The following is a 25781-nucleotide window of genomic DNA, read 5'->3' as shown; positions in this document are numbered from 1 at the left end:
CTCAGCCTTTCTTTCTGAGCCTTTATTCCCTGGCATATTTGTCATGAAAATTAGCTATAACTATTTACTGAGCCCTTACTCAGGGCAGACACTGTCCTAAGTACTTTACATAGACTTTTACATTTAATCTTTACTTCAACCCTAGCAGGTAGGTAACATTATTTTTCCTATGCTACTGTTGAAGGAGTTGAGACACAGAAGAAAGTCAACATAGAGGTTAAGTGCCTTGCCCAGGTCACATATCTAATAAGTGGCAAAGCCAGGATTTGCACCCAGGCAGTCAGACCCCAGAGTCCATGTTTTTTCTTCTTTTTTTTTTAATTTAATTTGTTTATTTTTGGACCTGTTGGGTCTTCGTTGCTGCACGTGGGCTTTCTCTAGTTGCAGCGAGCGGGGGCTACTCTTAGTTGCGGTGCACGGGCTTCTTATTGTGGTGGCTTCTCTTGTTGCGGAGCACAGGCTCTAGACACGTGGGCTTCAGTAGTTGCAGCATGCAGGCTCAGTAGTTGTGGTGCACGGGCTTAGTTGCTCCACGGCATGTGGGATCTTCCCGGACCAGGGCTCGAACCTGTGTCCCCTGCACTGGCAGGCAGATTCTTAACCACTGCGCCACCAGGGAAGCCCCAGAGTCCACGTTCTTAACCACTCTGCACACTGCTTCCCACGTGTGATCCTGTGTGTGTGCAAAGCTCTTGACACAGTGACTGGCACAAAGACAGCCATTAAATGGTGTAACTCTTTCCTCACTGGGACAGTGAGGAAGTACAGGAGGCCAGGACAAGTGTCTCTTTTCCCCTGTAACTTGTTACAGGGCCTCAGAAAAGACAGAATATAGAGTGGGCACTTTACACACATTTCCAGGGCCTGAAAAAGGTGTGGAAGAAATGTAAAAATTTTAAAGCCATATTTTCTTACCCAGATGTGTGTTATAAACATACACATGCCACATGGACACACACTTCTCACAAATACATCACACTCACACATAGACACTCAGTGACCACTTTGAACCCATGAAGTCTCCATCAGGAAACCTTCCTAGGCTGGTCCAGTCCTCACAATTTCTCCCATCCCTGAATGCCAACAGCCCTCACCGTTAGGCCCAGCCAAGCCAGCCCTCACTATGCGGTGTTGTATCCATTCAGATAACTACCCAATAACTACTGAGAACCAGGGCCAAGTATTGGAGAAGCAAGACCAAAAAAAAATATTGTTCCTGTCCTCCAGGAACTCTGAATCTCCTAGGCGATGTTAGCATACAAACCAAGACTCACCATAGGCACAGTGGGGTAAATGCTATCACTAACAGACTGGGGCATTTTAGAGAGCTTCCTGGAGGTGACACAAGTTAAATTTTAAAGATGAACAGGAGCTATTCTGGCAAAGGAAGAGGTGTGGAGGAAGGAGAGTAAGGAAGCGGGAACAGGTTAATGTGCTTGGGAAACTGCAAGTCATCCTATCAGCTGTAATGAAGTTTTTAACAGGGACAGGCAGGACATGAGGCCATAGGGGTAAGCAGGGTCCAAATGCCAAAAGGCCTGATGTGCTGACCTGAGAGATTCAAAGTCTTTCCTGAAAAGATGTCAGGAGCCATGGAAGGGTTTTGGGCAGAGAAACAACATGATCAAATCTGCATTTCAGAAAGATTGATTCAGCAGCACAGAGGTGAACTGGTAAAAGAGGGGACAGGGTGGAGATGAGGGAACATTGAAAAGGCTTCCAACAATCCCAGGAATAAATGAACTTAAATTCTTAGTGCAGTGGGAATGGAGAGGGTATTTAAGAGATATCAAGGAAAAGTGGGGAGGCCATCCACTAAAATAGGAAACATAAAGGCCAAAGTCTACGCTGGAAGGAGGGGAGACAATGATACCTTTTGACTTTTGGAGTTTGAGGTGTCTCTGGGACACCCAGGTGATACCTAATAGGCTTATGAATACGTGTGTGTCTGTGACTTCCCTGGTGGTCCACTGGGTAAGACTCTGTGCTCCCAGTGCAGGGGGCCAGGGGTTCAGTCCCTGGTGGGGGAGCTAGATCCCACATGCAGCAACTAACAGCCCCAACAAAAAATCCCGCATTCCGCAACAAAGATCCAGCGTGCCACAACTAAGACCCTCTGCAGCCTGACTAAATAAATATTTTTTTAAAAATGTTTGTGTCTCTGTGTGTGTGTACATTTTTTTCCATTATAAAAGCTTGCAAGACATCTGGGCTGGAGATATAAATTTAAGTGTTATCAGCTTACAGATAGCAATTAAAACCATGAGTGTGGATGAAGTCACCCAAAGTGTGGGCCAGAAGATCTGTGGGCCCAGGACAGAGCTCTGGAGAGCTCCGATTCCAAGCAGTTGAAGGCTTGGATTTGTGAACATTCTCCCAAGGGAGCAGTGTGTGAAGTGGAAAAGAGTGTGGAAAGGGCCCTGGATATCACCAACATTTAGGGGAAGAGAAGGTAAACAGATGAGAAGAGAGGGGCAAAAGTGCAGGAAAAGCCAGGACAGGGTGTCACGTCGAGGGAAGTCAGCAGCATCAAATGCTGCAGAGGTCAATGGAGGTAAGGAGAGGAAACTCCATCAGTTAGATTTAGCAACTAAGAGGTGGTGAGGGCGGCCAGAGAGAGGTTAGTGGAGCGCTGAGAGGGTGGGCTTCCGGCTGTGGGGGAAACCTTTTCAAATGAAACGCAGTTTGAGTAGGTGGCTGGAATTGCACCCTGCGCTGCTTCCCCGCGCGCGCCACAGTCACGCGTGCACACTCTTACACACCAGAGGGCTAACAGGGACTTTGCGCTCCCGGACAGGGCTCCCAGAGATCCTGCGCAGGCGCCTCCGGAGCCCGCCTGCTCTGCCGCGAGCCCCTCCCCAGGCCTGCAGAGGGCGCTGAGTCTCGGAGAGCCGGGGCGTGACGCCGCTCTAGCTAGCGCTAGCGCTCGGGCTCGGTGGTGGGCGCCGTAGCTCCGCGTCCCGCACGCCTCCTCCCAGCACAGGTGGGTCCGCCGGCGGGGGCCAGCAGTGCTTGGGATCCGTGGGGCGGGCGGGTAGCGACAGCCTCTGGGCGCGGAGTAGTCCCCATCACCTAAGTGCTCCAGCTCGGGCCAGGCTCCGGCGAATCGGGCCGTGGACAGGGCTGCACGTGTGCAAGTCCCATTCCGGGTGGGTGCCTTCAGGACGTGCAGTGCCTGTCCCGGAACCCCTTAACACCCCAGGGGTCTCCGCCCCGGCTCGCCCGCGGCTTCCTGGGGACGTCTAGGGACGGGGCTACCAGGGGCGGGGCTCCCATGATTGACACGTCTCTCCCCCAGGTTTCACGAGCACCACTTGACCCCTACCCTGCCCTGAATCTGAGCCAGCACCATGGTGAGAACCCTGAGCGCAGCCCCTCACCTCCGCATGTCCATGCCCTTGCCCTTGCCCTTGCCCCTGCCCCGCGTGGCCTGCCTCCGTTGCCCGATATAACGGAGTGGGGGTTCCGGTGGGTATGCCCCCTGCAAGGCAGCCTGCACTCTTGCAACCCGGCCATCCCTATAGCACGGGCGCCTGAAGGTGAAGACATCGGAAGAGCAAGCGGAAGCCAAAAGGCTAGAGCGGGAACAGAAGCTGAAGCTATACCAGTCAGCCACCCAGACTGTCTTCCAGAAGGTGGGGCCCTCAGAGGTCGTCCCCTCCCACAGTGGCTCCCTTAGTATAGCACTGAGGCCAAGAACTGCGCCTTAGAGTCAGGCTGCTTGGATCCATATCTGCGTTCTATCAGGTACTAGCTGTGTGTCCTTGGGCAAGTTACTGAATCTCTTTGGACCTCAGTTTGCCCATCTGTAAAATGGGCCTAACAATTGCACTTACTGCATAAGGCTGTTGTGAAAATTAAATGAGAGAATACATGTAAACCCATAAAGTGCTTTGTATAGTACCTATAGTATAGTATGGCATTCACAGAACAGTTGGTAGTTGTATTTATGTTATTAGCCCTGTAGCAGGAGAAAGATATGATCTCTCTGACCCTGCTATCTACCTTCTCAGCGCCAGGCTGGAGAGCTGGATGAATCAGTGCTGGAACTGACAAGCCAGATTCTGGGAGCCAACCCTGATTTTGCCACCCTCTGGAATTGTCGCCGAGAGGTGCTCCAGCGGCTGGAGGTCCAGAAGTGCGTAGGGGTTCAGAGCCCCGGGAAGATGGCCCTGGCTCTGCGCCTGCCCTGCCTGGGTCCAGGGCTGGAGGAAGAGTGGGGCAGCCAGGGGCATAGGCAGAGGGCAGTGGAGGGCTGGGTGCAGAAAGACAGGGGTGAGCTGAGATTGGGTGTTGGAGGGCCCTGACCCCCATTCCCCTCTGGGTGCAGGTCCCCCGAGGAGTTGGCCACTCTGGTGAAGGCAGAACTGGGCTTCCTGGAGAGCTGTCTGAGGGTGAACCCCAAGTCTTACGGTACCTGGCACCACCGCTGCTGGCTGCTGGGCCGCCTGCCAGAGGCCAACTGGGCCCAGGAGCTGGAGTTGTGTGCCCGCTTCCTCGAGGTTGATGAGCGGAACTGTACGTGCTCGCAGATTCTGTCCCTACAGCCCTCACCTGCCCCACATTCCGGTACTAGGGCCTCAGTAAGGCCCAGAGTGGGGAGGGATGGCCAGGATGGGCCCACTGAGCTGATGGCAAAAGGGATGATGGAGCCAAATGTATCCTCCATGGAGTGCAGAGAGGTGTTTCTCAGGATCTCCGAGGGAACTCCAGGGGTACCAGCCGGGGAGATTCTCTTGCCCTGCGTCTGAGATGTGCTGTCTGCCCTTCCCCCCAGTTCACTGCTGGGACTACCGGCGGTTTGTGGCTGCGCAGGCAGCTGTGCCCCCTGCAGAGGAGCTAGCCTTCACTGACAGCCTCATCACCCGAAACTTCTCCAACTATTCCTCCTGGCATTACCGCTCCTGCCTCTTGCCCCAGCTGCATCCCCAGCCAGACTCTGGACCTCAGGGGCGCCTCCCTGAGGATGTGCTGCTCAAAGGTAAGCAGAGTCAGGGGGTGCTGGGGAGGACTCTGCAGTGCCACCCTTCCAACCCTGATGCCTAGGCCTGTTCCTGAACCTGCCACTTGGGAATTTGCCTGGCTCTGGGGGTGCATAAGATCCAGCCCCTGGCTGCAGGGAGCCCAAGTGTCCAATGGGGAAGATAAAACTGAAATGTGCAGCCCCTGGGCAAGGCCAGCCTATAGGTGAAACTGCAGGCTGGAGGAACTCCAAGGTGAGGGTGGGATGTTGGGGTGGCCAGGAGCCAAGCAGAGCCCTAACCACAACCCCATGCCTCCGTGGCCCCCACAGAGCTGGAGCTGGTGCAGAACGCCTTCTTCACTGACCCCAATGATCAGAGTGCCTGGTTCTACCATCGCTGGCTCCTGGGACGAGGTGAGCAGTGGCGGAGGAAGCTGGGTGATTAGGGCTTAGAAGGAATGGAAGAATATTTAAGGAGACCTGAGGCTGTGTCTTCCCCCAGCGGATCCCCAGGATGCTCTGCACTGCCTGCACGTGAGCCGGGATGAGGCCTGTCTGACTGTCTCCTTCTCTCGGCCCCTCCTAGTGAGTCCTGCAGCTTTTGCCGGAGAGCATCGTGGATCGTGGGCCTGGTGCTGTTGGAGTGACGGGTCTCTCTTTGTCCCCCGTGCCAGGTGGGCTCCAGGACGGAGACCTTGCTGCTCTTGGTGGACGAGTCACCCCTGGCCGTGGCGTGGAGGACCCCAGATGGCAGGAACCGGCCTAGCCACGTCTGGGTATCCCAGGATTGGTGGGCAGACTGGAGGCTGGGGTAGGGCTGGGCTGGGACTGTCAGGAAGGTGGTGCAGCCGGGCTTTTTCTTAACCCCGTGCTCCCAGCTCTGTGACCTGCCCGCCACCTCTCTCAACGACCAGTTGCCCCAACATACATTTCGTGTCATTTGGACAGCAGGTGGTGCCCAGAAGGAGTGTGTGCTCTTAAAAGGTGACATAGCCCGCACCTCCCCCCTTGGCAGCAGCCCTCATCCCTCTCTTCCTGTCATGGGTGTCCCCTCCTACCACCTGCTCTTTCTTACAGGCCGCCAAGAGGGCTGGTGCCGGGACTCCGCCACGGATGAACAGCTCTTCAGGTGATGGTGACAGGGAAGCACACAGACAAGGATGGGGGCTCTGGACTCTGGGCATCAGGCAGCTGGGCAGGAGGCTGGGGGCTTAAGCAGTTGATCTCAGACTGGATACTGGGGCTGACTAGTACCCCAGGGCTGGAGCATCATCCCCTCCCCCACCCTGCCCACCCTCAGGTGTGAGCTGTCGGTGGAGAAGTCCACGGTGCTACAGTCCGAGCTTGAATCCTGTAAGGAGCTGCAGGAGCTGGAGCCAGAGAATAAATGTGAGGCCCGCTCCCCTGAGGAGGCCCCTTTCTAGGGGGGCACCCCTTGGGGAGAGTGGGAAGGGTCTCCAGAGGATGGGAGCAGAGGAGGATCCAGGAGAGACCATCCTCTTCCCTGCCCTCTCCCCAGGGTGCCTGCTCACCATCATCTTGCTGATGCGGGCGCTGGACCCCCTGCACTATGAGAAGGAGACGCTGCAGTACTTCCAGACCCTCAAGGCAAGTCGGGTCCATGGGAACCGGCGAGGGGGAGGCCCAGCGGGCAGGAGGAGGGCAGCTGACGTGCATTCTCCGTCCCTTCTCCCTGCCAGGCCGTGGACCCTATGCGGGCAGCGTACCTGGACGACCTGCGAAGCAAGTTCCTGCTGGAGAACAGCGTGCTCAAGATGGAGTACGCGGAGGTGCGCGTGCTGCACCTTGGTCACAAGGTAGGAACTGCGCACGCGCCTTCCCGGCCTTTGCCCTGCTAGCTGGCCTCCCTCTTCCTCAGGACCTGGCCGGCTTTTATATCTGCTCCCTGGGCCTCAGCCGAGACACTCACCATGCCCCCGGCTTTCCTTCAGTCGCACGTGCCTTTCTGGACATTTCTTCCTCAGCTCATTCCCATGCTTCTCTCCCTGGAGCAGGCCCCAACACCTAAAACCTCAGTAGTTTCCAGAACTTTCTGACAAACCCTCCAGACTCTCTTTTTCCTCTGTAGTCCTTCCCAATCAATCTCCCCAACACGTCACTGCTGCCCACCTTCGCCCCCACCAGCCGATCCCAGACTCACCAGGCCCGCTCCCACCAGTGTCTGTGTTTATCCCAGCGCCCTCCTCCATCCCCCTTACCTGCCCAACTCCCACCACCCCACTGGCCACCCAGCCCGAGGGCTCAGGCCTCTCCCATGTCCTTGACGTGGAGCCTGTACTGCCAGGCGTGCTGAGGCAAGCGTCCCACCTACTCCCTCTTCTCCTCAGCTGGGGTCCCCAAGGGCCTGTGTGGGGCACACAGGGCAAGTGCCTGATAAACGATGGCTGAGGACTTTCCCCCAGGTCTCGCTGGGTATCTCATCCCCCCTCCTCAGGATCTGACGGTGCTCTGCCATCTGGAGCAGCTGCTCTTGATCACTCACCTTGACCTGTCGCACAATCGTCTCCGAGCCCTGCCCCCTGCCCTGGCTGCCCTGCGCTGCCTCGAGGTAAAGCACTCACTCCTGCGTCGCTGTCCTGGGTGATCCTTTTCCCCTTCCTCCACCTCAGAAGTCTGCCCACCCTACAAAGAGATGCCCAGGTCCTCCCAGACCCCACAGATGACCCCTGCCTTCTCCTCTGTCACCCAGCCTGACCCCAGGAGCCCTTCCATGTACTGTAAGCTGATCACCCTGGGTTCCCCAGTTGCTTGTACCAATCCCAGGCTGACAGCTGCCTTCCCTGCCTTGTCTTCCCTGCCCTCCCTGCTCCCCAGGTGCTGCAGGCCAATGACAACACTATCGAGTCCCTGGATGGTGTCACTAACCTGCCCCGGCTGCAGGAGCTTTTTCTGTGCAACAACCGTATCCTTCCTTCTGGGTGCCTTTCAGACAGCAGGTAGTACGAGGTGCCACACCAGGAGGGGACAGACAGCAAGCAGGGTGGTGTGCCCCTGGACATGGAGAGGGGGCTCTGGCTGTCTAAGCTGAGGAGAGAGGGTAGCCTGGCGCTGTATGAGGCTATCATTGACTTGTACTGGTAGAGTTTTGGAGGATGGAAGTAAGTGACTTCCTCAAGCCAGAGTTCACAAACCAGCAGCCTACAGATATTCTTGAGTAGCGCATCATGTTTTTAAAATCAGGAAGTTTCATATTTTAAAAAATCTAGAATTTTGATTCTTCTTTAAAAAATGGAAATTAAAGCAACGTTTAGCCTGCATTTCCACTTGGCAACCCTTGACCATTGGTGGATCATGGGTGCCTCTGCATCTGGGGCTAGCTTTCACCTTGGCCATAGTCTCCACCACTCCTTCTGGGACTGTATCCAGTCAGCCTCCTGTGCTTCCTGCCTGGCCCCCGGGGGCCGGTGTTTGCAGTCTAGAGCCTTACGCCCTCTGGGGAAGCGGACAAGGTGCCCACCAAGCAGGCTGCTAGGCAGCAGTCCCTGTTCTTGAGGGAAAGCAGTGATGGGTGCACAGGAGCAGGTGGATCTGGAGGATGCCAAGCTTTCCTTGACTCCTGCCCAAGGCCTCCAGCAGCCTGCAGTGCTCCAGCCTCTTGCCTCCTGCCCCAGGCTGGTCCTCCTCAACCTGCAGGGCAACCCCCTGTGCCAAGCAGTGGGCATCTCGGAGCATCTGGCCGAGCTGCTGCCTTCAGTTCGCAGCAGCCTCACCTAAGAGACTCTGCCCCCGCCCCCTGCCCTTTAACTTATTGGAACTGAATAAACAATGAAGAGGCCCCCAAAGGCTGCTAAGCCTTCGCCGCCACCATCATTACTACTGCTGCCTATCCTGGAAAAGAAAGGGAGAGAGTGAGGGTATGTCAGTTCACCCCCTCTACTTTCATTTTATGCTCAGTCCTGCTGTTCCCTGTCATGGAGAACCAAAGCCTCAGTATCTGGGGCAGAATCAGGGCAATGGCTGGATTTGAATCTACATTCCAGTTTGGGGCTGGGCTGGGTCTAAGTTCCAGGCTGGAATCAGATTTGAGTTCATGTTCTGGTTGGGGCTGGACCACAAAGCAGCTGGAAGTCTCTCTAACTGAAAGGGGCTCGTAGAAGTTTCTCCCGTGACCTGTGCCCCTTCTAGATGCCCTGTCTGCCCTGGCTCTCCTTTACCACAGCTAAGAAAGCTCTTCCCAGGAGGAGTGGGCCAGGGCGCCCTGGCTCCCCTCTCTTACAGCAACACTGTCAGTCCCCATGAGTAGCATGCTCTGGATAAAGAGCCCTTGGAAATCCTTGATCCCATTTGATCCTCACAAGCTCTCAGGGCTGAGACGATTAGGCCCATAGTACTGTTGAGGAAACTGCTGTTAAGATGCACCCAAGGTTGCTGACCTCAAGTGCTGGAGCCAGAGCTGTCTCTGCAACTTGGTCTGGGATTCCAGATTCATGTTCTTGCTTCTGGATTGGGCAGAGCCTGGCCCCAGCTCCCGAGGTACCGAGACGGTGTCTTTTCCCATGGTCCCCCTTCCAACACACATACACATACCTTGTCCTGACTTTGAAAGCCCTGAGGCACTTGAGCCTCCCCGGAGGGAGGAAAGGGGAGCGACTCAGGGGTGAGGGCACTGAGTCAAACCTGGCTGGGTGGGGAAAGAGAAAGATTGAAACAAGAGGGAGAGAATGTGACAAGGCATTTACCTGGTTCCCTGAGAATCTACCTGGACCCACATGTGCTCACACACAACCAGACTCTCAGGGCCCTGCCCCTCCCATATCCGTAGTGATACACAGACAGCCCCTCCATGAAGCCCTTTGGCTGACCTGCCTCACACCTGCCTGGAATTTTGATTTCCACTAGTGCATCCTCTGAGCGTGCTGGAGGATGTGGGGACTTAGACCTGGACAGGAAAAGGTCACGGGGATGTGAAGGGCTCTGTGCCTGGTCCTGGAGCCTCTGTCCCTGCTCCCCAAGCCACCTCCCTGCCTGATGCATCACCAAACTCAGCCTCTCCTCCAGTCAGCTTCCTTGTGTCCCCTTGCCCACCCTGTTTTCACTGTCTTCTGTTCAGTGTCCCATGGACAGAGCTGGGACAACAGCGGGATGGAGGCAAGAGACCCCAGGAACAGGGTCCCAGACTTCCGGAAGATGTCTGACCTCCTCTTTGCCTTGGGGCTCTCTTGGTGGCCTCCCTGGCATTTCTCCCAGTGTCAGGGTGAAGTTGGGGCAGGTGCCTGGAGCCGGTTGGTCAGGATTCCCAGGAAGAATTCCAGGTTGGAGAGCCCTGGCCTCCAGCTCACCAGACATTCATCTCAGTGAGAGAAGGGGGTACTCTGCAGCCTGGGGAGGGGGGGGGCCTTCATTCCCACCTGAGCCTCATAGCAAAGACCTGAGCCTCATAGCAAAGACCTCAGCCTCCTCCAAACCCCTCGGTTTGGGGGGTGGGGGGTGGCAGTTAGAAAACAAGAGATTGTTTCTACTCTGACCCCCCTAATCCCCAACCTGGAGGGACACAGGAAGCAGGGGGCAGCTCAGTCATGCTGGGGCCTGGGGCCTAGCTAGAGGAAGAAGGAGGGACAGACGGATGGTGGGGGCTGGCTGGTGGAGCCAGTCAGAGGGCCTGGCTGCTGGTGTCACCAGTGTGTACCAGCCTGGGATGCTGGGGGCTCCCTGGGCAGGACGAGTCCCAGAGCCAGGCCGGTGGGCAGTTTCACAGGGACGGAGGTGGGCAGCCTGAGCTTGGGAAGAGCGAGTCTGCTGGATAGAGTGTGGGTGGACCCTCCCTGCCCCATCGCGCTAGAGAAACTTCCCACACTACAGGGATGATTCTTTCCCCCTCACCCGCACATGGACATCCACCAAGCCAGGTGCCCCATCCAGAAAGCTGCTCACGGACCCCTCCCAGGAGATGACACTTGTCGCACCCTCCTCCACCGAGGAGAACGTGCTTCCGATGTACCCAGTTCCGCAGGAGTCAGCATCCCTCGGACGGTGTGATCTCATCAAAGCCTTCCGACTTCAGCACTGACAGACCCCGCTCCCGCCCCTCCCCAGCCCGGGCCCAACCCCGCCTCCAGTCGGTTCCTGGCTCCTTGAAAGGGGAAAGAGGGTGCGGCCTAGCCTCATTTCCCACCCCTACCTCGGAAACAGCCCCCAGAGGCTGGGCTTCCTCCCTCGAGGATGGAGCAACCTTCCTTCCCCTTCTTCCCTGAAGCCTGGCCCCGCCCTCCCCCTCTCATAAACCACTTGCCGACCCGCCCCACGCTTTCCATTCGTGAGGCGGCATCAGTCCCGTCCCATCAGTCCCGACCTGTTCCACCCAGAGATGCCAGCACCTCCGTCAGGTGAGGCCCCGGCCAGGTGGGGTGCGAGCCAGCCCGAGCCTGTCGGTCCCAGTGAGGCTGCTCCCCACACACCGAGACTCTACACCTGGGAAGCCCGGCTCGGGCACCTCTGCCCCCGCCCAGCCCCTCCGGGCAGCTCCGCGTGGGTGTTTGACCAGCCGTGGGGAATATGTCAGGAGCCCAAGTCGTGAATGTCACTTGCCTGTGTAATGCAAGGAGCCTTGGGTGGGGGATTCCGCCTAAGAAATGGGTCCTTGAGGCAGGCAGCTCTGGATCTCTAGACCAAGGAGCTGGCAGGTGGAGGGAGCAGGCCCGGGATGGTCCTGTGCTGCTGCACCTTGAGGGTGCGACAAGTGTCATCTCCTGGGAGGGGTCCGTGAGCAGCTTTCTGGATGGGGCATCTGGCTTGGTGGATGTCCATGTGCGGGTGAGAGGGGAAAGACTCGTCTCTGTAACGTGGGAAGTTTCTCTAGGTGAGTCTGAAAGGAGTCTTTGGGGAAGGTCTCTGGGTGGGTCTGAGGGAATCTCAGGGTCAGGATCAGATCATCTCAGTCATCTGGCTGGGACTGAATCAGCTCTCTGGATGGAGGGTTTCTGGGTGAGCTGACTGGGGCATGCTGTAGGGGTAAAGGAGGTCTGTGTGAGTGATCAGAGCCTCCCTGCCTTGTCCACACAGGCACGACGACGGGCAGTCCTCGTTCAGATGTGGGCCGCTGGGGAGGGAATCCCTGGCAGCCCCTCATGACACCTTCTCCAGAGCCGGAGCCAGAGCCAGACAGACATGCTCGCCAAAGGGGCCGCCCCTTCTGGGCTCGCTGCTGTGGCTGCTGCTCGTGCCAGAATACAATAGATGAAGACTGGGGGCCTGAGCCCGGTGGAGACCACGGGTCTAACTCCAGGCCTCGAAGGCCCAGCCCCAGGGATCGAAGACCCGACTCCGGGGGTCGAAGACCCGACTCCGGGGGTCGAAGACCCGACTCCCGGGGTCGAAGACCCGACTCCCCGGCTCGAAGACCCGACTCCCCGGCTCGAAGACCCGACTCCCTGGGCAGCACTGTGAACACAGGTAGAGATGGCACCATCCAAGGTGAGGCCCACCTGTCCATGTTATCTGAGAGCCAAAATGCTTTAATGGGCCTGAGACTCATTCTGGCATCTCTGGGGGCCTGGGAGGCTAATGATGCAGGGCCGGACTCCCCATGGGGCTTCACTGAACCTGAGCTCTGGCCTTGCAGAGGGAAAGCTGGTGGTGACTGGTGTGGATCTGCTGAGTTCACCCTCGGACCAGAATCGCCAAGAGCACCACACGGACGAGTTCGAGTACAATGAGCTGATTATCCGCCGTGGGCAGCCTTTCCACATGGTCCTCTTCCTGTCTCGTCCCTATGAGTCGTCCGATCATGTCACCCTGGAGCTGTTCATCGGTCGGTGGAGCCCGCAGTGGGAGGGGTGAAGGCCCTGGGCAGGGTGGAATGGGGTTAGGGGGCTGCGTAGCAGGGCTCCCCGCCCTGGTATTAGGGTCAAAGGGGCAGCTTTGGGCTCCTCACTCACCCCACTCCTCGCCCCTGCCAGATAAGGCAGGCGCAAGCATGTAAGTATGTCCCCAGGGGTGCCTCAGGGAGGGTCTGTTTTCCTAGGCTCACCCTCTTCAAGCCTCCAGGAGCACCTGTCTCAAAATTCTTTTTCTTCAGGTGCTTGGCACAGCATCCCCTTCAGTGTTTCTGCCTCTGTGTGTCTTTCTTTCTGGGTCTGCCCTCCTTCCTCAGGGTGTGGCTCCACGCTCTCTCCCACAATGTCTCTCGGTCTCTCTGTCCCCATGGCCCAGGGCAGGTGCCTCCCTCATTGCATTGCTTGGTGGCTACTGACTGCCTAGGCCGGTGCTTATGCTGCCGCAGGGGGCCGGCGACCCCTCGTACCCTTTGATTAGGGCTTAGCCTTGCCCACCCCAGCCTGTAATTTCCCAGGTACCCCCACCACCTCCAGCAAGGATGCCCTGGGCTCTGGAAGCTGCAGCCCCAGGGAGCAGGCAGGTGAACTTCAGGATATGAACTGCCCTTTCACGCGCAGCAGGGGCAACTGGACCCAGACAGGGTGGCTCTGCTCCTCCAGCCCAGGTGCTGGAACAGTCAGGCAGGGAGAGCGTGACGGTGACCTGGTCTCTTCTAGTCGCCTCTGAGTTAAGTGTCGAGGGAACAGGTTTGGGATGTTGGACTGGATCTCTGCCCTGACATGTGGGCAAACACTGGGTGGGGACAGAGCTGCTCTCAGATTGACCCAGGTGATGGTCCAACTCAGGGACACACTCACTGGCTCATACACTTTCTGGGTGGGGCTGCGAGAAGTCCAAGGCACCATCCCCCCACCCCCACCCCCACCCCACCCCACCCCCCCCCGCCTTCAGATAGGCTGCAGCAGCTAATCGATGCTTTCCCCACTGCAGGAAACAACCCTGAGGTGGGCAAGGGCACCCACGTGATCATCCCAGTGGGCCAGGGGGGCAATGGAGGCTGGAACGCCCAGGTGACCAAGTCCAGCGGGAAGAATCTGAACCTACAGGTCCACACCTCCCCCAACGCCATCATTGGCAAGTTTCAGTTCACGGTCCGCACACGCTCAGAAGCTGGCGAGTTCCAGTTGCCCTTTGACCCCTGCAATGAGATCTACATCCTCTTCAATCCCTGGTGCCCAGGTGAGCCTGCTGGAGTCAGAAGCCAGGCATGGACAGGAGGGGAGGGCAGGTCAGGGCTTCCTTTCCTGGGTCTGGCTACGTGCCTGGGTACCTAGCCCTAGGAGAAGCCAGCCTCCCATTGTCCAGGTGAGGGGACCTAGATCCAGGACCTAGAGAGGTGACCAGCCCAAGGTCACACAGTCTCACCTCTCCTGGGGAAGGGCCCTGGTTACAGCCACCCTCCTCTGATCATCTCTGTCATGCTCACTGCATCCTTCCTGGGAGGAGTGCTGTCAGGCTAGAGGCGTTCCTGCTCTTCCTCTGCGGTCATGAGTCCTGCAGAATCAGCCCAGGGGCAGGTGGGACCCAGGGAGAGGGCTGGAGGGGACCAGGCATATATGCTTTGGGAACACAGAGGACATCGTGTATGTGGACCGTGAGGACTGGCGGCAGGAGTACGTGCTTAATGAGTGTGGGAGAATTTACTATGGGACCGAAGCACAGATTGGCGAGCGGACCTGGAACTACGGCCAGGTACGGCTGGCTGGGGCCTCGTGCACTCAGGGGCACTAGAGGCAGGTAGGGTGGGGTAGGGGAGCAGGTGCTGGCCTAGGGGTCACCTCTGCCCTTCCTCCCTCCAGTTTGACCACGGGGTGCTGGATGCCTGCTTTTACATCCTGGACCGGCGGGGCATGCCATACGGAGGTCGCAGGGACCCCATCAGTATCTGCCGGGTCGTCTCCGCCATGGTGAGCACCCTCGCGTCTCTGAGCCCTACCGTGTGTCTGCCTGCTGCCTCCCCTGCTCCACCCCACACTCTTACCCTTCCTGATTCTGTCACTGCTCTTGCAAAGGGTACTGTGGGAAGTGGTCTCACCCTTCTTCCCTCCCTCGCCTGTCCTCCAACGCTCCCCTTCCTGGCTCCAGTTCCAGCTCTTGCGTAATGTAGGGCCAAACCCCAAACTTGGCACACCCAGCATTCACATTCATGTGTCAGACCAGGACGGGGTGGCGGGGGGGGGGGGGGGGGGGGGGGTGGGCGGGGGTGCGGGGGGGGGGTGGAGTGGGCAGAGAGCTCTGGGAGTGGTGAGAGGGGCTCAGGCTGCTACTGGACCCTGAAGCCTTTAGGGGTGAGGGATGGTTGCAGGGTCAGAGGCTGGGCCGGGGGCCACACGGCAGGCCCTGAGCTTCTCCCCCAACTCTGCCCCACCCCGTCCTGTCCTGGGCAGGTAAACTCCTTGGATGACAATGGCATCCTGATTGGGAACTGGTCTGGAGAGTATTCCCGCGGCACAAATCCATCGGCGTGGGTGGGCAGCGTGGAGATTCTACTCAACTACCTACGCACCGGCTTCTCTGTCCCTTACGGCCAGTGCTGGGTTTTCGCCGGTGTGACCACTACAGGTAGTGGAGGGACGGGACAGGAGCTGCCTGGGCCCTACACGAAGGAGGGAGGGAAGCCAGGCTCTGCCTTCACGAGCCCAGCCCAGCTGTGGCTACAGTGTCGGAACAGGCAGGGTGGCTGGTAGGCTGGCCTTAATTATCATTAATTAGTGTTAACAACCAAGAGGGGCCTAGAGGAGAGGAGGGAGAAGGGACAGTTAGGGACAAGGCGAGGCCGGTGGCCTGGATTCCCCTAACCCCCAACACTCCCTGGCTTGGTGCCCTCCTGACCCTAGCGACCCCTGACCCAGTTGCCCCTGTCCCCTTGCTACTCCTGACCTCGTGCCTCACCTGCCCCCCACCCCTGCCCGGGCCCCGGGCCCTGAACCCCAACCCTGGTTTCCCCACAGTGCTGCGCTGCCTAGGCCTGGCCACCCGCACCATCACCAACTTCAATTCCGCGCATGACACAGACACGTCCCTCACCATGGACATCTACTTTGACGAGAACATGAAGCCACTCGAGCACCTGAACCATGATTCCGTCTGGTGAGGCTGGGGCTGGCCTGCCCGTCCCTGCTGAGGACTGGTGACCTGAGGCCTGGGCGCCAGGGGGATGCTGGGGAGGCCCTGGGGGGTGGGCAGCTCACGGAGCCCTCCGGCCATGTCCATCCAGGAACTTCCACGTGTGGAACGACTGTTGGATGAAGAGGCCGGATCTGCCCCCAGGCTTCGATGGATGGCAGGTTGTGGACGCCACACCCCAGGAGACCAGCAGCGGTGAGGCGGGGCCCTGCCTGTCTCCTGAACCCCACTTGGGGCCCCTCCCTGTCTCCCCAGCCAGGGTAACAAACTCCAGCATCCCGGACGGGGCCTTAGAGCCGGGTCCTTTAACCCCGCAGTTCTTCAAACAGACTCCTCAGGGCAAATCACCATGTGGCCCTTCATTTATTTTTACCTTTCTGCGTAACTATTTGCCTAAATTTTATTTATTGGTAATGATTATTACACTCAGATGGCTCAAAAGTCCAAGGATTCGAGAGAATTCAGTGAGAGGTTTCCCTCCCCTGACAAATCCACTATTCCCACTTGCTTTTTTATTTACATATCCTGGAGGTAATTAATTGAAGGTGTAGTAGGTGGGTGACATGTACCATGCAGGGTGGTTGGGAGGATCTAATGATAAGTCATAGTAGACTAGCAGCATGGCTGCAGCTTCGTAGCTACTCAGTTAAGTATTAGCTCCTTCCTCCTCTCTGTATCCAACTGTCTTGGGAGATCCTGGCATCTACTTTGCCTCACTGAGCCTGTCTCCCCATGTGTAAAAGGAGACCATCGTGCGAGATGTTTTCTAAGAGACGTTTATATATATTCTTTTAAAGTTTAAAAAGTCATTATTTTAAGTAAAACATGCTTGGAAGGAAAAAAAAAGGATAGAATTGTATAGCATAAAGTATACAATTCCCTATCCTCTCTCAGGTGGTTTGTTTCGTTTTGTTTCAAGGAAATTTCTATATCCTACTCCAGACCTGATACGTTGGACCTTCAGGGAATAGACTCTAGGAATCTGTATTTTTGAAAGTTCTGGTGATGTTGCAGATCAGCTGGGTTTGGGAGTTCCTCTAGGGCACAGAGCATTAGGTCAGCAGCAGAGCAGACCCAGCCCCCAACTTCCTCTTTCAACACATATTCTCACTTTTACCAAGTTCCTCTCGTATCTGTTCCACTGCTCCACTGAGTTATATGTACAGTATGAAAAAATCAGGTTTCAGAGAAAAGAGCTTCTGTAACACAGTCCAGCCTAAGAAGTAATCACTGACGACATAACCTACTAGTCTCTTTTCCACAATGCACGTTTCTGCAAAAATTAGGCTTCCCGTGCTGTTCTCAGACAGGTCCCGCACACCCTTCCCACCTTAATACTCTGGCCCCAGGCAGCCCCACCTGCCGGACCGGTTGCCTCTCCCGCCAACCCCTGCCACCTCTCCCTTCCTCACCCTGGGTCAGATAGCCTTCCCCTAGCCTACATTCCTCCTCTGGTCTCTGGCCAGACCCCTCCCCCCTCAGTCATCTCTGTGAACGGTGCCCCCTGAGTTGTGCAACCCCAGTGACGCCTGCGACGCTGGAACAGCCTGCAGGACACCGGGAGATCTGAGTTCTCGTCCCCACTCTGGGAAGTGGTGGGCTGGGCGGCAGCCAGGGCCTCTGAGGCCAGCCAGACCCGGGCTTGATTCTAGCTTGATCACTTCTTGGATATGTCATCTTGGGCAAGTTCCTTGCACCTTCAGGTTTTGGTGTTCTTGTTTGTAATAGGTGGGTGACATGTACCATGCAGGGTGGTTGGGAGGATCTAATGATAAGTCATAGTAGACTAGCAGCATGGCTGCGGCTTCGTAGCTACTCAGTTAAGTATTAGCTCCTTCCTCCTCTCTGTATCCAACTGTCTTGGGAGATCCTGGCATCTACTTTGCCTCACTGAGCCTGTCTCCCCATGTGTAAAAGGAGACCATCGTGCGAGATGTTTTCTAAGATTCTCTCCTGTTGGATGGCCCTCACTTCCTGTTCCGTGTCCTCTCCTGCCAAGCTTCCTCCCTATCAACCCATCTCTTCCAGGAAACCCTCCCGAGCACACTGAGGACAGACTGTGTTTCCCACCAGCTCCCCTCTCACCTCCCCACAGAGAGGACACAGTAGGCTGCAGAGCTGAAGGGTTGTTCTGGATCTTTCTGGAATGGTGACTGTGATGTCATTGCTCTCCCAGCCAGCAAGCAGAGCCACGGTGGGCTCTGGGTTTGTCTTGATGTAGGATGGCTGTTGACCGCAGGGGGTTACAGACAGCTGACATGCAGCTTCAGCCAGTAGAGGAAGTATGCCAGCAATTTGATTAGCAAGGCAGGCCTGTCCCCACAGTTGTCCCTGTCCCCCTATCCCCCACCAAGGACTGAGGCCAAATAGAACATGTGCACTCCTTTGTTTAACCTCCCTGAGTTGGACTGGTGGGAGCTGACCCAAGGCAGTGGGCGCTGGGCCTGGATGGGTGGGCCCAGGACCTGGGTGGGGGGTTCCCCCTCAGCCTCCTTGGCTCTCTCACCCCCATGCTACCCTCACTCCGCTAGGCATCTTCTGCTGTGGCCCCTGCTCTGTGGAGTCCATCAAGAACGGCCTGGTCTACATGAAGTATGACACACCCTTCATTTTTGCTGAGGTGAGGCCTGTGTGGCCGGTGCCTTTGTGGGCAGCCTGGGGAGACCAGGGCACTGGTGTTAGCCCTGGGTTCTCTGGTCCTGACCTCACCACCGACCGACTAGCTGTGTGACCTTGAGCAAGTCACTCATTCTATGAGTCTTAGTTTCCCCAACTGTTAAAAGGGGGATAATAATGGCTGCCATGCTTCCTGTGCTCAGGATCAAAAGAAATAATGGGTATGAAGCTGCTCTATAACTCGTAGAGTCAGCGAACGAGCATAAGGGATTACTGTTATTAATGTTGAATGCATTGTAAGGAGCGTCCCAGACCAGTTTCTTCCCCACTCTCTGGCCTTGTCTGGCTCAGCTTGGAAAGTCTCCCGGTTTGGCTCTTCCAGGAAGCTCCCAACCTTTGGATCTAGCCCTCCATGCAGCTCCTAGGATGCAGGGAAGGCAGCTGGGGGTCAGTCCCACCCTCAGACCCTCTGGCTCACTCACTCCCGGCTCACACCCCACACACGCCCCAAACAGGTGAACAGTGACAAGATCTACTGGCAGCGGCAAAGTGATGGCAGCTTCAAGATCGTGTACGTGGAGGAGAAAGCCATCGGCTCGCTCGTCGTCACGAAGGCCGTCGGCTCCAACATGCGGGAAGAGGTCTCCCACATCTATAAGCACCCAGAAGGTACCAGCCCCCCAACCTGGCCAGCTCCGACCACGCCAAGGGTTCCCACCAAGCACTTGCCAACGCCAGCAGCAGTGGTAGGCTCACCATTGACCCTCGACCCCCAGGCTCAGAAGCAGAGCGGAAGGCAGTGGAGACCGCAGCCGCCCACGGCAGCAAACCCAACGTGTACGCCATCCGGGACTCGGCTGAGGATGTGGCCCTGAAGGTGGAGGCACAGGACGCAGTGATGGGGCAGGACCTGACCATCTGCGTGGTGCTGACCAACTGCGGCAGCAGCCCCCGGACTGTGAAGCTGCACCTCTACCTCTCCGTTACCTTCTATACCGGCGTCTCTGGGTCTGTCTTCAAGGAAAGCAAGAAGGAAGTGGTGCTGGCGCCGGGGGCCTGTAAGTGCTTCTTCCCCAGCCCTGCCGCCTCCCCCCACCCCCCCGCCCCACGGCTGGGCACCCCGGGGCTGGGGACATGGAGACCCCAGGAGGCCGGGTCTGGGGAAGCTGGCCTCAGTGACACCATGCCTCTTCCCCCGCAGCGGAGCGCACGGCCATGCCCGTGGCCTACAAGGAGTACCGGGTCCACCTCGTGGACCAGGGGGCCATGCTGCTCAACGTCTCGGGCCACGTCGAGGAGAACACGCAGGTGCTGGCCAAGCAGCACACCTTCCGTCTGCGCACCCCGGACCTCACCCTCACGGTAGAGCAGCTGGCTGGGGCAGGGGGAAATCGGAGGGCCAGGGGAGGGGGCACTGGGCCAGGAGCCACGGCAGGAGGAGGTCAGGGACCAGCTCTGAGCTCCTGGGCTTCGGTTTCCTCCTCTGGAAAATCAGATCTCATTTCCCTGATTCTGTGGTGGCTGCAGCTGGAGAGTGGGTTGGAGTTTCCTGTCTGGCTTTGGGAGAGCCCTCTCTCGGGGGCAGAAACGTGGGGTGAGGGCGGTCTTGATTCGAAGGAGCTCTCCCTCTCTGGGGGAGTGTCTGGTCCCGTGAGTTCGGCCAGGGGCTCTGATGGGGGCCTCTTTTTCTCTCAGTTACTGCGAGCAGCCGTGGTTGGCCAGGATTGCGAGGTCCAGATTGTCTTCCAGAACCCCCTGCCTATCACCCTCACCAACGTTGTCTTCCGGCTCGAGGGTTCCGGGTTGCAGAGACCCAAGACCCTCAACGCTGGGTGAGTCCGGCCCCTCCTCCTTCCCCTGCCACTGCCCTTGCCTGCCTCCTGGCGGCCTGGGTCCCAGCTTTGCTTCCTCTCTCTGTCAGGACGGTAAGGTCTGTCGCTTGGGGCCCGCCAGCAGCACCTCCTGACTCAGTTCAGCCCACCCAGCACTTAAAAGGCCTGCTGTGGGCAGTGCTCCGCGGTGTCCCCGCCCTGCCTCACCGGCTCGTTAGGGAGCTAAAACCTCACATAGGAATCCCTAGCAGCTCGTCACTACTGTCACCCAGCACTCAGCAGTTGAGCAGGCACTGTCAGGAATATAAGTTCATTTGGAGACCACAGAAACCCCTTAAGGTACATTAGAGATCATCACCTGGGCCGTGTGCCCCAGGGCAAGTGACTGATCTCTGCGCCTCAGTTTTCTCACCTGTAAAGTAGGGATAACGATAAGCCTGGCTCTGAGGATCAGAAGAGACGCTGCCCGTAAAGCACTCAGCATGGTGCTCGGCACAGCATTAGTGTTCTGTTGGTAGCTGTCCCCCCCCTTTACGGATGGGGCAGCTGGTGGCCGCATCTCACAGGGTCTCACAGCTCCTAAGGGGCAGGCTCTGCCCCTCCCGCTTTGCTGAGAGCACAGGCTCTCAAGCTTGTTGCTGGCGTGGTGGCATGAGGGCCGAGCAGCAGTTCCGAAGGCGAGAGCCCTGTGCCTCGGGCCCTCACCCAGCCTGCCGGGGCCTGATCCCGAGCCACGTGAGGCTCTGGGCCAGGCCCGTGCCCACAGTCGTGTTCCTGGGCCTGTGCTGCCATCTCTGACACAGACCCACGCATGCAGGAACAGCATAGAGGGAAAGCAGAGAAGGCCAGAGGCTGACTTCTAAGATCAGCCTTCTGGGGACAGGGACAGGAAGTTTCCTCATTCGACAAAGAGCTCCCGAGGGACAGTGACAGCATGCGCTCGGAGGGGCTGGGTGAGGAAGCAGAGGGTCCCTGCCCACCCTGCCCATCCCTCTCCCCACACACAGCAGGCAGCTCTGCCTGGTGGTGGCTGCCACTTTCCCCAACAGGCCAAAGCTGAAAAGGTTGCTGTTCAGATCTTTGCCCCAGCCTGGCCCCCTGGATGATGGGACACATCACAAACGAGTGCTCTCCTTCCATCGCCCTAAAAGGGTCTCTGGCAGCTTAGAACTCCCAGACAGCTCACCTGCTGGTGTCTCTCACCTGCAGCTGACAGAGGGAGGTTCACCTGTTCTGAGGGATTCCCCAGAGCGGGGCTCCCCTCAGCAGCCCCACCAGATCTTTGATTCTTGCCCCTGCCTGGGAATAAGGAAAGGACCTCTGCACTGAGTGATGGACACCCAGCTCCCCTCTTCAGCTGTGGGGCTTGTGCGAGTCTCCCCCCACTTAAAGGTCTCAGTCTTCCCATCGGTAGGTGAGAGGGTTAGATGGTAGTTTCTCAAGGCGGGTCCTCCTTGGACATCCTGTGGCTCCTCAGCTGCTGTGAGCCCAGGCCAGGGCCACCAGGACAGCTGAGAGCCCTGAGCTCCTGGCTCGGATATATTAGATTCCAAGACGGGCATCACTTCCCTCTCATCTGCGCATCCAAGGCTGTGGCATGGAACCCCATTGTGCCACCCAGCCTGCTGAGCGGCCACTTAATAAACATTCCAGAACTTACTCCTTCAGATGGCTATTGTCACCACCAAAGCAGTCACCAGGGGAAGCTGGAAGACTGCTCCAAATCCTTCTCGGGAATTTCCCCCAGAGCCTGAATCATATTCTCTAGAATGTCCTTAGGGTGGTCTTCTAAGGGGGTGGATTTGACTTTGGGGAAACAGCCTCAAGTCATTTAGAATTAAGACTTAATTAATAAGGTAAGTGAACAAGGTGGGTCATAATGCCCTTTTCGATCAGAACTGAAGCTTGGCTGTAAAGGAGGGGCAGTGACTTGTCCGGGTGTGCGTGCGCACCCAAGTTGGGTGCGTGTGATGTGTGTGTGGTTTTAAATGGCTGTGAAGGAAAATCTGAGAGGAGATTTTTCAAATGTTCAACAGGGTTGAACCAGTACATAGTTGAAGGACAATGCTAATTTGGATGTCTAAGTTCTGATGTCCTGTCAGGGAGTTGGTTTTATTACCTGCACTCACTTACGGGCACATTCCAACATGAGCAGCTGACGTGCTCAGCTTAAAGTGGCAAACTGGGGTGCAGCCAAGGTCTCGCCTGACTCTTAAGACCTACTCTTAAGGGTAGGAAGAGATCTTGACATCCCTAGCTGGAATCTGGAGAGCATTTTCTCTTGGAAATAATGTTATAAATAAAGGCTAGGCTCTGAAATAGTACAGTTCAATCATAGTATGGGTTAAATAGACTTTTGAAGGCTGATCTGAATCTAAACAACCTTTAGCCTGCATCGATGGAAAAGTGAGCACAAATTAAAAGTGCAGATTCGTAACCAGGCAGAGTATAGCCTACCTGCTAAGTTATAGACTTAATTTCTTTCTTTCTTTTTTTAAAATAAATTTACTTATTTGTGTATTTATTTTTGGCTGCATTGGGCCTTCGCTGCTGTGCGCGGGCTTTCTTTATTTGCAGCGAGCGGGGGCCACTCTTCGTTGTGGTGCGCAGGCTTCTCGTTGCAGTGGCTTCTCTTGTTGCAGAGCACAGGCTGTAGGTGCCCGGGCTCAGTAGTTGTGGCTCACGGGCTCTAGAGCACAGGCTCAGTAGTTGTGGCGCATGGGCTTAGTCGCTCCGCGGCATGTGGGATCTTCCCGGACCAGGGCTCGAACCTGTGTCCCCTGCATTGGCAGGCAGATTCTTAACCACTGCGCCACCAGGGAAGTCCCTAGACTTAATTTCAAGTTGTATATTATGATAGGAAGTCTAGAAATTAAGTCTATAACCTAACAGGTAGGCTATAGATATCTATCTCCCTGTCTCCCCTGCTTCCCACCTTCATAGAGCTTGGAGGCACCTTCAAGACCATCTGATCCCACCCCCTCATTTTACATTCGCTTCCGTTTTACACCAGAAAGTGAGGATGACTGGTACCTTGTTCTAAACCACACAGTTAACAACGGTAGAAGAAGGAGTACAGAGTGGTCCGGGGACGCCCCTTGGAAGCAGGCTCTAAGCTGTTTTGCCCCAAGGAGAGCTCATCCTCAATGTTGGGGTGTTGACTCATTCTCTTGGAGGACTGTGGTGTTTGCACAGAGTCTGGCTCCAGAGACAGTCCCCAAGGCAGGCTCAGGTTGCGCAGGGGCCAGAGGTAAAGGTTTAAGGCAGAGGCAGGAAAGGACAGATGCTAACAGGCGTGAGAAGGTGCGATATAAATGCAGTCACAGTCAGTGTGTAAGCACACGTGCAGATTGCTGGAGGAGCTCAGAGAAGGGTGAGATTCATTTTCCTGAGGGCAGGAGGTGCTCCAGGGAGCCCTCACTGAGGAGGAGTTGTGAGCTGGGTCTGGAGGCAGCCTGGGGGCAAAGCTTGAAGACAGAGGTGAGTTCAGGGAAGGGGAGGAGCTCAGTGGGACTGACGGGCAGGAGGAATGGGGGGATGATGAGGTGGTGCAGGCAGGCAGGGTGACTCAGAGTGAGCCTGTGTGTCAGGTTAGGGAGCTACAGTTTCATCTATCTCATAAACACCGAGGAAGCCAAGCCAGTGAAGGGCTCAGTTCATCTCTGAGTGCTTGGAGAATAGAATGGAAAATGAGATGGGAGGCAAGGAGGCCAGTTAGAAGGCTGGTGAAATTGTGATTCCCAGAGGGGTGGTCTGGGACTAGAGGTCCATGGGAAGGAAGAAAATAAAGACACTGTAGTGTGTGTGTGCACACCAGCATGTGTGTTTCTTTCTCTCTCACTCACACACACGAATGTGTGTCAATTTAATTGAAAGATGCCAATTGTCTGTTCTTTTTTTTTTTTTTTTTAATAACAAGCTGAAGTGTGATCGTAGCAGAGGCTGATTGATTAATTTTCTTCCACCTTCTTCCTCGGCAAACCTGAAAGTATTTGGCAATACTGTGTTGAGCCCCAAAGTCTCCCTTTGAAGTTTCCTTGTTCTTGGAAACCCTACGGGGATTGGGGCTGACCTGGTTGGGGCAGGAGCATTGGCCATGGAGAGGAGGGGAGGCAGTGCCTCTGTCTTTGTCCGGATGTTTGTGAGAGCAGGGAGGGAGGAGTCCTGGATGCTGAGGAGATTTCCAGCTCCAGCAGCTGGGTGGGTGGCCACTGATCTAGCCTTGCAGAGGTGGCCTTGGGGTTCAGGCATTGTTCCAGATGTGGAGATTCCAGCTGAGCCCAGAAATGCCTGAAGGGCTCCACCTGCTGCTCCTTCCTTCCTGCCTGCCCCATCAGCCCTTACTCCCCACTCCACCCTCGGTCACCCCAGGCCCATGATTCTATCTCTGCCCACAGGGACATTGAGGGCAACAAGAGAGTGACACTGCGCCAGACGTTCATGCCTGTGAGACCAGGCTCCCGCCAGCTCATCGCCAGCTTGGACAGCCCACAGCTCTCCCAGGTTCATGGGGTCATCCAGGTGGATGTGGCCCCGGTCGCTGGTGGCAGGGGCTCCTCAGATACTAGAGGCAACGGTAGCTCAGAGGAGACCATCCCTATTGCATCTTGAGGTGGGGCTTAGCCCTGGGCCAGGAGCAATGCGAGTGGAGTCAGATGAGCAAGGGCATTGCCTCAAGACAGGGGCCCGCTGCAGAGCAGTTCCCCAGGGCCTCAGGTGGGGAGACCGGGACATCTGGGGAGGAACCGATCTCATTTGCACAGATGCTAATAAACTGTTTTACAATGAAGCTGCCGTTCTGTCCATCTGTCAGTCTATGCCGAGCCAAGGAGCCCCACGGCCTATCCTGGGGATGCCCTTGGCATTTCTGACGCCCCTAGTTCTGAGAAGCACGGCTGGCACGTCAGCAGTGGTACCACTCAGCAGCTCTTGAGATGGGGCTGCTTGGCGTCAGGACAGCCTCCAGCGCTTACCTGCCCAGTCTTCACCCGCTGACCAAAGCCCTCCGGAAGCTCCCTGGGCTCAGTGGTCTGCCGCCTCCACAGCACCCCCTGTGGGAAAGAAGAACCTAAAGTCCCTTCTGTAGGCACATGTTTGAGGTAGAAATAGGCTGGAGTTCTCTCTGAGCAGCAGAAGCCACGTTCTAATATTGATCTTCAAATATCCTTGTCTAAGAATTGTTACAAAAGTAATACGTGTTCAGGGTTGAGCATTAAGAAGATACAGAAAATTATAAAGCAGAAAATAACAATAATCCTCAAGCCCCGCCATGTACAGAAAGTAACTGAGCGTTGTGTTTCATATGCTGCTTCCCTGCCCCCCTCCCACAAATGACCTATGGTGAGCATTTTCCTACAGCATTAAATAGTCTTGAAAGCATCGTGTTTAGA

General features: G+C 56.5%; 2 protein-coding genes across 8 annotated transcripts; both read left to right on the top strand.

The window, feature by feature from the left end:
- Positions 1-2699: 2699 nt before the first annotated feature.
- RABGGTA (Rab geranylgeranyltransferase subunit alpha) lies at positions 2700-11302 on the top strand. Of its 7 annotated transcripts, none has more exons than XM_089907517.1 (17): positions 2700-2983; positions 3299-3353; positions 3525-3635; positions 4014-4138; positions 4331-4569; positions 4778-4981; positions 5294-5377; positions 5466-5548; positions 5638-5739; positions 5842-5947; positions 6041-6092; positions 6264-6352; positions 6483-6571; positions 6664-6780; positions 7419-7532; positions 7799-7886; positions 8558-11302. In XM_089907517.1, the coding sequence occupies exons 2-17, from the start codon at positions 3351-3353 to the stop codon at positions 8740-8742; spliced, it is 1791 nt and encodes a 596-aa protein (XP_089763643.1). In that variant the 5' UTR covers positions 2700-2983; positions 3299-3350; the 3' UTR covers positions 8743-11302. The 7 variants fall into 7 exon arrangements, with proteins under 7 accessions (XP_089763643.1, XP_089763648.1, XP_089763644.1 ...); XM_089907518.1 differs by lacking the exon at positions 2700-2983 and adding an exon at positions 3005-3149; XM_089907520.1 differs by lacking the exon at positions 2700-2983 and having other exon boundaries at positions 3006-3353; positions 4331-4518.
- Positions 11303-11455: 153 nt separating this feature from the next.
- TGM1 (transglutaminase 1) lies at positions 11456-25180 on the top strand. Its single transcript, XM_089907513.1, has 15 exons — positions 11456-11780; positions 11984-12394; positions 12543-12731; positions 13748-13996; positions 14391-14509; positions 14617-14724; positions 15205-15379; positions 15769-15907; positions 16035-16138; positions 18475-18563; positions 19075-19228; positions 19336-19617; positions 19761-19921; positions 20255-20391; positions 24789-25180. The coding sequence occupies exons 1-15, from the start codon at positions 11477-11479 to the stop codon at positions 25000-25002; spliced, it is 2835 nt and encodes a 944-aa protein (XP_089763639.1). The 5' UTR covers positions 11456-11476; the 3' UTR covers positions 25003-25180.
- The last annotated feature ends 601 nt before the right edge of the window (positions 25181-25781 follow it).

Source organism: Delphinapterus leucas, chromosome 2 (assembly GCF_059928025.1).
Source record: "Delphinapterus leucas isolate spDelLeu-1000000601 "Yukka" chromosome 2, BTC_Dleu_Yukka2, whole genome shotgun sequence".
NCBI classification, from domain to species: domain Eukaryota; kingdom Metazoa; phylum Chordata; class Mammalia; order Artiodactyla; family Monodontidae; genus Delphinapterus; species Delphinapterus leucas.
Note: the sequence above shows the minus strand (reverse complement) of the source record. Positions and strands in the feature narration are given on the sequence as shown.